General features: G+C 32.3%; 1 protein-coding gene across 1 annotated transcript; it reads right to left on the bottom strand.

The window, feature by feature from the left end:
• Positions 1-4450: 4450 nt before the first annotated feature.
• LOC137814081 (zinc finger protein WIP2-like) lies at positions 4451-7259 on the bottom strand. Its single transcript, XM_068616632.1, has 2 exons — positions 6522-7259; positions 4451-5236 (listed from the first exon to the last, which is right to left on the bottom strand). Exons 1-2 carry the CDS (start codon positions 7122-7124, stop codon positions 4796-4798), a joined length of 1044 nt encoding a protein of 347 aa, XP_068472733.1. The 5' UTR covers positions 7125-7259; the 3' UTR covers positions 4451-4795.
• Between the last annotated feature and the right edge of the window lie 2702 nt (positions 7260-9961).

Genomic DNA, 9961 nt, shown 5'->3' with positions numbered 1-9961 from the left:
TCTTTAAATTAATTAATATTTCATTTTCGTATTTGTTTATATACAAGGATAAATTTGTAATCTTACAATTTACACTATTCAAAATATATTAAGATATTCTCACGACTATCACATCATTCACGTTTTCCAATCAACTTTCTTCACACATTCACTCTAACATCCCCCAATCCAAACACCATCAACTTTCTCCACACTTTCTCTCTCCCACACCCTCAACTTTCCACTCACCCACAACCTCTAATCCAAACAAAGCATAAGGGGACACCCGAGCAAGGATTATTACTCGAAGATCAGTTAGCGACTACTACATTTTCCTAGAAAATTCATTGGTATCCTGAAAGTCTAAGAAACAAACCAACGTGTGAAGGTCATCTACCGAAGCAGAATATCGGGCCATGGGAAATGCTTTATGGAGCTAACATGGTTACGTTATATCCTGCGAGACCTCAAGGTTCTAATAAGCATACCTACACGTTTGTATTGTGATAACCAAGTGACACTCCATATTGCAACAAATCCTGTATTTCATGAGTGTACAAAGCATATCAAGACAGACTGTCGTACGGGAAAAGTTGCAAGCTGGTATGATAAGTCTTTCACATGTCTCTTAACATTGTTAGTTAGCAGATGTATTTACTAAGCCTCTCGAGAAAGACCAATTCGTGACCTTGCAAAACAAGTTGGGAGTCCATGATATTTACTCACCAACTTGAAGGGGAGTATCGAAACTATTATATTTTTCATATAAATGTATATAGAAAATGTATTAATGTATAATATACGTGATAAAAATAAAACAATAATTTAGTGTAATTGTTGATAAATAGACATAACATATGGAGTAGGGAATTATATAGAACATATCTCTCCAATCTAATTGTATATAAATTAATATTTGATTGTCAAAAAAAAAATCAGAAGAGAAGAAAAGATGAAGCTAACAAAGTATACATTTGTGAAGTAAGTTATTTCTTTTTTCCTTGATGCAAAACTATCTAAATTCGATTATCTAAGGCGCCGTATATGATTATATACATGCACCTAAAATTTTCAAAACATTATCTAGGAATTATATATATTTTCACACACCAGAACCAATTCTTCTAAGGTGGGTTTTTCTTTATGGTCTTATGGAAAGGAAAATCCACCTCAGCAACTTATTATATATATACATATGGGAAGAGCTAGTTATTCGAGCCAAGGGAGACAAAGATGTCCCTACTGTATTGGAATATGAATGCAAAAAGGAGAATACATCATATAACATATTCTTGCGTGTTGGCTTGTTTGGTCTCCTTTACATGGTCATGGCACGGTATCTCATGGGGCTGTAGAACTACCTCCCAACACTGTTCACATTAAATCATTTATTAATTTTCATGTTTTATTGGTACATGAGATGTGATGAACAATTTTTATATATATTCTCATACTTTTTTTTTCTCACATTCTTTTTCTCTTTTTTTTATTAACATTTTTCGGTTCCTTTCCTATCAGTTTATCACTCATCACTTTCTCTTTATTCTCTTCATACATATTATTCAACAAGTGTATGCACCTCAAATAGGAGTAAAAAATTCCTTGATTATTTAATCCATTTTAAAATCATTATTCTTTTTGTTAGTTCATGCAAATTAAATTAAAATTATTTAATTAATATGAAACCGTCATCACGCTTTTACTAAAATTTTCTTATTATAGGTAGAAATGATAAAGAAAAACTATTAATAAAAAGAGATGATAAGTGGAAAGTAAGGAGAAGGTGATGTATACCAGACACATCATTATTGAAAAATATGATTGGCATAATTTTTTTACAAAATTTAAAATATCTAACAATGTAAAAGCTTTGAAACAGAAGAGAAAGTTTGAAGCCACAATAATTTCAAAATAGAAAGAGTAAGAAAAAGAAAAATACTATAGATATATATAAGGTGAATAGACATATTATGGTCCAATAGTTTTTGATTGCTTTTATCTATAATATTAAAGGATGCATGTACATGCATGGAGTTATACATACGTTACGTACGTATTATCACTTTCAGACCTTTTTAGTGTTAACATTTTAATTATTCTACGTTATTCTGAAAAAGAAATTGAAGTGATGATTATTGTGGATCACTCGTTTGTGAGCTTGTTTCGTAATCACAGTGCAGGGCATATTGGGGGTATGGGTGGTTTTAGGATAGGGACTTCCCATAAAAGCACAAATGCCACACACAAAAGATGATGGTGAGAGACACACACGACTGTGGAGAGAGAGAAATGATCTGATGGAGGTAGGAGAGTCCCAACAGGTCAATATAGTGGTAGGGTTGGTCTCCACAACAAAAGGGTGGGATATTGATGGTCAATAAATGCTTTAATTACAGTTTGCTGTTGAGTTCATCTATTCAATTCCCACCATTTCTTACCCTCACAAAAAACACACTTAGTAACACCACATGCCTGTCGTCTAACATAGGACAGTAGTAGGTTCGTTTTCACAGATTATCCATTTTAAAATAACAACAAACTTTTGTCCAACTAAAGGACCAAACACAATTTTTTTCTAAGGATTTCGTGTATAAAATGATAAATATCTTAAAGAAAACTGGATTTATGTTATATGTTGAAAACAATACACCAAATTACAATAAAAAGAGAAATATTACTTTTAAATGAAATTATATTAATGAAATCACAGTTAACTTCTATCTTTCAATTTAAATTTTTCAAAGTAATATTTTAGTGTAAGTAATTATAACAATTGTTGATTTTTGATTTTGTCTGAAGGGTAGACGCTCTAATAATGAAGAGTACTGTGTTGGGGTTGAAAGAGAAAGAGAGAAAAAAAGAAATTAAATGGCATCTTAATTAATTAATTGAATGTACGACCTAATGATTATATTCTCTAATATTTATCTGTCTTAAATGGGAGTATAACCAGGTCCTGTTTGTGAAGCAAAGAGAGGATCGGAATGGAACGAGATTAAGGGCGTAGGTGTGAAGACAGAAGGTATAATTTAATTAGGCAGCTGGCAATTGAAAGAAGGAAGCATGCAGAAACAGAAGAGATGTTTCATTTGTTTTATATTATAGGTTCGTTTTTTGACATTGGTGTGAATTGTACATCACGTATATACATGTACGTACCATGTGGATTGAAGACTCCACCTAAATTAGAGCAGAGAAAAGAGGTCAAAATTTGCTGAAAGGTCGTTTCAGTGTACAGTTTATCCATCAGATATGGAAGAGAGGTGTGTATACACTGTAGGAGGCATCGGTATATGTTGCCAATCAGCCCAACCAACACAACTTGGGCTCCACAGTCTTGCAGTTTTCAGCTCTCTCAACACAACAACACACAGCACAACACTTGAACAACTTTTGCCCATTCTCTCTCTCTCTCTCTCTAACCAAAGCTGCAAATGAGATCCACTTCATTGCAGTAGTACCCTCATACCTTACAAACTTCACACTGGGACCATTATGATATCACCCATCCTACCTATATATCTTTTGATATCCTCCTTTATAATATGTATTTCTCTTAAAAAGCTAATCATTTGCTTTGAATTTTCCAACCAAGGGTGAATCTGAAATGGTATATGTTCCATCTATCAACAAACACATATCTTCTCCACTACCCAAAGCAAAAGGGCATCATATGCACCACCCCAACAAAAAGCTGACGTATATTTCAGTTTCACAGCATGAAAAGCCTATATCTAATCACCTAATTAGCCATAATATACTCTCCCAACGCTTCATTCTGCCTAATACATCAGCTTAAACCCTCACCCCTTTTATTTACCATCCACTCATAAGCTACCTTCACTTTATTTGTCTTTCCCGCAGACAAATTGTGGAGTAATTATATTATTCAATACGTACCTATTAGGTCATCTTGAGAGAAGCAAGCAAGTTATCAATGCCATAATATCTGTGAAATGCCCCACAGGTATATTTTCTTCATGCACATGCATCATGTCCCCCAAAGTTTCAAAGATGATTATATATAATGTATTTGAGATTGAGGGGGAAAAGGCTTTTTTTCATCTTCACTGCTTTTTCAATAAATTACGGTTATGGTCATGCTTGGGTTGTGATTACTAAAATTCTACTTATTGTTCCCATTTAATTGAGCACTCCTTATAATGTGATATATAGAGTTTTCAAAAATTATAATATATAACAACTTTAAACCATAGATTCATAATAAACGGATAAAAAAAAGAGTACAAAAAAAACCTCGTATACCTATACAGTATACGATGTAAATATATCTGATAAAATACACGTAATATATCTGATGCCTCGATGCTGATAGCTCGGCAAAATGAACCCACACTGAATAAAGAAAAACATGAAGTAAATTCATTTAAATAGCACTTGAGGCACTACTTAGTCATTAATCAATAATCAATGAGCTTAAGCTATGCTTTTGCTAAAGATGGAAATCAAATAAGAATAATTCTAAGCATCTCATAGTAAGAGAAGGGAAAGATGTCTTATACACGAGAACAAATTCAAAGAAGTTGGATATATATATATATAGCTTTGCCAGCTATGTGTTTTGTATCCAGATTCTAGTCCTAGCTAATACTAGCAACAGAAGAAGGAAAAGAAGAAGAAATTAAAGAAAAGATTGACTTTCCATTAAACTTGGTGCATATATATAGTGCTGAAATAGGAAGCCAACTCTTTGTTTTTAATCAGCAACGAAGCCAACGCTTTATATATATATTCCCCAATCGTTGGACAAAATAACTAGGATAATTCACATACAGAAACCCAGCAGTCTGATTAATCACTGGGTAGAATCATCATTATCTTGCTCTACTTCAGATGCTGGCTCATCTTCTTCTTCAAAACCATCGATTCCATAGGCTGCATGGCCACTTCCAAAAGCTTTAATATGGTCTTTAAGAGATCTCTTGTGCTTGAAATCGGAACCGCAGATGCAGTACCAAAGCTTGCCACAGTTCTTCTCATGAGTCCTCCAATCTCCCCTCACCGCAAAAGCCTTGCCGCATTTCCTGCACATGAAAGGTTTAATCCCATGCTTCCTTTTGTAATGCGTTTGAAGTGTTCTAAAGTCTTTGAGAGGCTTTGATCTTGGGTGATCAATGTTGTTTCTGCACCCTGGGGCACAACAATAGCAAGGAAGCCTCAGCATGCCCGTTGGTTGGGTACCCCTCAGAGATTCAGGTCCTTTTCTGTACTGTGATCCATGCCCCCACATATGCATCTGAACACCCCTCAGTTAAAACACAAAAAAAATGTCACAATAAAGATAACAAGTTAAGTTGAAACTAGAAAAAATCAGTTTCATTAAGTTAGTTAAATCTCAAGGATTTGTTTCCTAGTGAATTTGTAACATAGTATTAAGATATAGCAACCACAAAGGTGCTAAGATATAATTTGGAGTACAGTTTTCTTGTTTTGTTTTTTCAAATTAAAGGAATACATCTAGGAATCAAGACGAATGCTGGAGGTGTTATATATATGTATAGTTTGATGTAGTCGCTTCAAAGGAACAAAAGGGCTATATTCGTAAAGAGCAAATTTAATAAAATTTAGATGAGTACTAGTTCTTTCATAGTTTTGTTTGCAATGGAAAAAGGAGGACAAACGAAAAAGGGAAAGCGAGGAGTAGATGTAGGCTACCTATGTCCCATGTATGGGGCATTCAGAACCAAAGGACCACAAAGAGAAACGAAATTGGTGTAATTATCTGAGCGATCTGGAAGAAACTCTGCAAGATTTTCAGTTCTACCAAAATATATAAAGAGCACAGACTTCAATGTACTGAAGGCATAAGGAACATAGCTTGAGTTGTTTAATCAACGAAAAGGAAAGGTGTAAGGTACTGATCCCAGTCTCAGTCTGAATCAGGAAACCAGTCGTTCATTATTTAACCAAATTTTATGTATCAAACCCGCTCACCATGCAAAAAACAACCCCAAATTGAAACTCTTTAAAAAAAATCAAATAAAATGACTAGAAGCGAAATCATAATTTATAACCCTGGAAAAGAAGGATGAAAATAATTTATAAAAAGAAAAAAGAAAGAAAAGAAAGGAAAGGAAAGGAAAAGCAGAAGACAAGTAGCATAGATTACAAGCCAAGCTTTTCCTCTTTCCATCGAAGCATCAAGGAACCGTTAGCGGTTCAAATCAGGAAGAAAGTTATAGACAGAAAGGAGAAGCAGAAGCAAAGGAAAGGAAATTTTCTTTTTATTTTTTTTTCTTTTGGGACATTCAATTAGAAAGAAAGTAGTGGAAGAAGAGCTTATAAAAAAGTAGTAGAAAAGGGACAAGAAGAATTCGGAAGGGTGATGGAGGTGTGTAGAGTTTAAAATAAGTCTCCAAGCACAATTTGAGCAGCAACATCAAGATTTTGGGGTGTCGGTGACCACAACTATGGTTGCATCCACTGTTATTTGTTACAATATAAAAAAAACATGAGAAGTTGCAACCACTTGTGCAATTTAAAAACCTGGTGTGACAGTCATTGATATGTGTGACATATACCTGCATGTTGTTGTATCTGTTGAAAGTTTTGCAGCAAACAGGGCAAGAGAACTGAGTAGGGCCAATGAGAATCTGAGAAGGAGTAGGGATCCAGTACTGGCCCTTGTTGAGTCTGAAGCCAGCAGAAGAATCCTCAGCAGCACCATCTCCATGATCTTTGTCAGTGGTCTCTGAGGAAGAAGAGAGCACAGAAGCCATCTCAGCAGCACTAGGGCTTGGCAACCCTATGTGGAGTGCAACAGTGACAGTGCCATCTTCATCATCTTCTTCCTCTTTGGGGTGGATGTGGATCCTCTCCTCCACATCCATGGCTCCAGTACAAGACAGGTCCTCCTCCTCTTCCTCTTGCTTGGCCGGACTAAGTCTCAAGAGGGGTAGTTCTTCTCTCAGAGGAGGGGAAGGAGGAAAAGAAGAAAAAGTAGTAGTTGTGGAAGAAGTATGGTTGTGGTGGTGGTATTGGAAAAAGGTTGTGTCGTTGGTTTTGGAGTGGTTGATGAAGTTGTGGACATAGGGAGCGTGAGGAGAAGGGTTTGAAGATGGGAAATGGTGATTGAAGCGGAAGAAGGGTGAGGATGAGAAAAAATTGGAGTAGGGGTCAGCCATGGGTGAAAAAGGTAAGTTTGTAATTGTGTGTGGTGTGAGGAGAGAGTAGGAACAGTTTATGGCTAGTTGGGTTTGCTTTTATAGAGAGATAGAGAGAGTACAAGATGGCTGAAGGAAGTGGACGGTGGAGAGAGAAAGAGAGAGAGTGAAAGAGATTGCATTGTGGTATCAAACATGAGAAAGAAGGTAAGTGGAAGAAGAAAATAAATAAATAAATTATAATAATTTCTCAAAAAGAAACAACACTGTCACTTTAATTACTCTTTCAACTTGATAAAAAGGGTTTAATCACTTCAAAGTATGCATACAGGAATCTAATGTCATTTTCCAAAAAAACAAAATACGTAAATTATGTAGAACGCCGTTAGCGTCAGTTTACGGTTACAGCTTTCATACCAATAGTATACATATTGGATTCATTTTTTCATTTTGTTTTTCATTCTTAAAAGTCAGCCATCTCCCTTACCAGACTGGTCACTGTCACGTAAGCGATTCCATTTCGAATCACTTATTCAATGAACTGCTTTTTAGTAGGTTCAAATTTAGCTTTTTTATATTTCTTCTAAAATTACTCAAACTTCTTCTTTTTCTTCTCAAAATACCTTATTAAATAGTAAAAAAAATATTTCAAACATTCAACTGGTTTTTTTCAATAGTATTTTATTTAACACATCATTTTTTAAAGATTAAATACTATGCTTAATATCTTCGTACAAAAATATCGTAATTTTATTATTTTTATTATACACTTTTCATTTTGTTAGTTTAATTATACTAACAATACTTTATAATTACTTTTTAATATTTTTATAAAAACACGATCTATAAAAAATATTTCATACTAGTTCGTAATTACATTACTATAATATTTAACCGATTAATAACATATTATTTATATAATAAATAATAATAAGTAGAAATAAAACAAATAATTATCTTTTTAGTCTTATTATTTACTTATTTTATTCAATTTTATTTTTTTATTAATAAAAGGTTTTATCAAATAATCTAATTTAGAAAAAAAAACAATGCGATTCTTCTGTTTATTTAAATTAATTGATATTATTAATGTTATATAAATTAAAATAGTTCATATTTATTATGTGGTAAGGATGTTATATTCAATCAAATGAAAATTAATTACATTATTACATTTTTAAAATTAGGAGGCTTGATTAAATATCTCATTAAGGGAGAGATTAAACTGAATAAAATAAATGAATGGTATTAAGAGTTATTAAATTGAAATTTAACTCAGTTTGTAATAAATTTAAGATTATATTTAAATGATGTGAATCACTTCCTTAAACCAATATACTTGTTCTAGTCACATTAGTTAAAGTCACTTAATTTGTTCTTGCTGCTAGGATAAAGTCCGTAAACATGTTCCAAAACTTTCTTATTTTACAATATATTAATTAAATATTGAATTTGATGTTATCATCCATGTATGTTTATATTTATTTACGTAAACCATCATGAACATTAATATTATTGTAAAAATTACATGCAACATGACAAGAAACATTTACAATTAATGATACAATAACTCTAAAACTTAAAGCAATTAAAATAAATTTAGTAGGTCTTTGTTTAAATAAATTAAAACTATTGAATAAAATACTTATATGTAAAAACATTAATATTATTAAATTTATTTTCTTTAATTAATTTAAAACTTTAGTAAATATGTCTCAACAAATATTTATTATAATAATTAATAAATACTTATAGGACCACACATGACGATGATTACGAGGGACAAAAAGTGGACCATGATCTCTGGATCAAGATTAGTATTTTTCAACTATTTCTTCGTGTGTAGGAAGACATGTTTGTATCTGACAAATTCTTCCTTCACCTTTATACCTTTCCATACACCTCCATATTTATTGTGAAAAAATGGTTTTAATCTTTTTAAAAATTTAAATAACTATAAATAAAGCATAATCTCATCTTTTTAGATAATCTTACTTGCATCCCCTTACTCTCCTACCTTCCTCACACCTACCTTCCTCACAGTCACATACCTTTCTTCCAATCGCAACATTCTCATTCTTCTCCTCCAACAACAAATTTTGAGAGAGCAATTCAATTATTTTGAAATGTTTTAATTTAATCCATACGATAAATTCAAAAAAATAACTATTATTGCACTGCATTGGTTCCATGAAGTGAACTTTTAGTTTTGTACTCTATTTTGCACCTTGCTGATTTTTTATTTTTTGTTTGAGTTTGGTGGTTTCCATATTGTACAATAAACGAACGAAAACACAATCACCACCAGTAAAAATACTACAAAACTTACATCAACTACCAACATTCACCACCATCCACCCCAAGCAACCACCACCACTTAAAAAATAAAAATGAAAGCGCCATATTCTCTACCACATCCAGAAGGGTATTGCTGTAATTAAAAAAAAGGTACGGAGATACAAGAAGAATGTATGAAGGTGCATGGAGAATTTGCCTCGTATTTTTTACTAGTCAAACTAACGGGTCAGAGACGAAATAGGATAAACTGGTCCATCAACTCACTTTTTTTATTAAAATTAAAAATTTTAAAAATTAATTGTTTTGTATTATATTATTTAAAATATATACAATAATATTGTAACTTAAATTATTAATACTTGTAAGTTAAGTTTCAAATATTAATTATTAACAAATATACATGCACGACAATAATGTATGTATTTGCATTTTTATTATATTAAAATATATATAGTTTTATTAATTTTATGAATAATTAATAAAAATTAAAAAATAATATAATTTATGAATATATTATTTTTAAAAGTAATATTTAAAAAATTATGTAACTGTTATTTTTC

The sequence above is a fragment of the Phaseolus vulgaris genome, chromosome 1 (assembly GCF_000499845.2).
Source record: "Phaseolus vulgaris cultivar G19833 chromosome 1, P. vulgaris v2.0, whole genome shotgun sequence".
NCBI classification, from domain to species: Eukaryota; Viridiplantae; Streptophyta; class Magnoliopsida; order Fabales; family Fabaceae; genus Phaseolus; species Phaseolus vulgaris.
The sequence above is the reverse complement of the archived record's forward strand: the minus strand, read 5'-3'. Positions and strand labels throughout refer to the sequence as shown.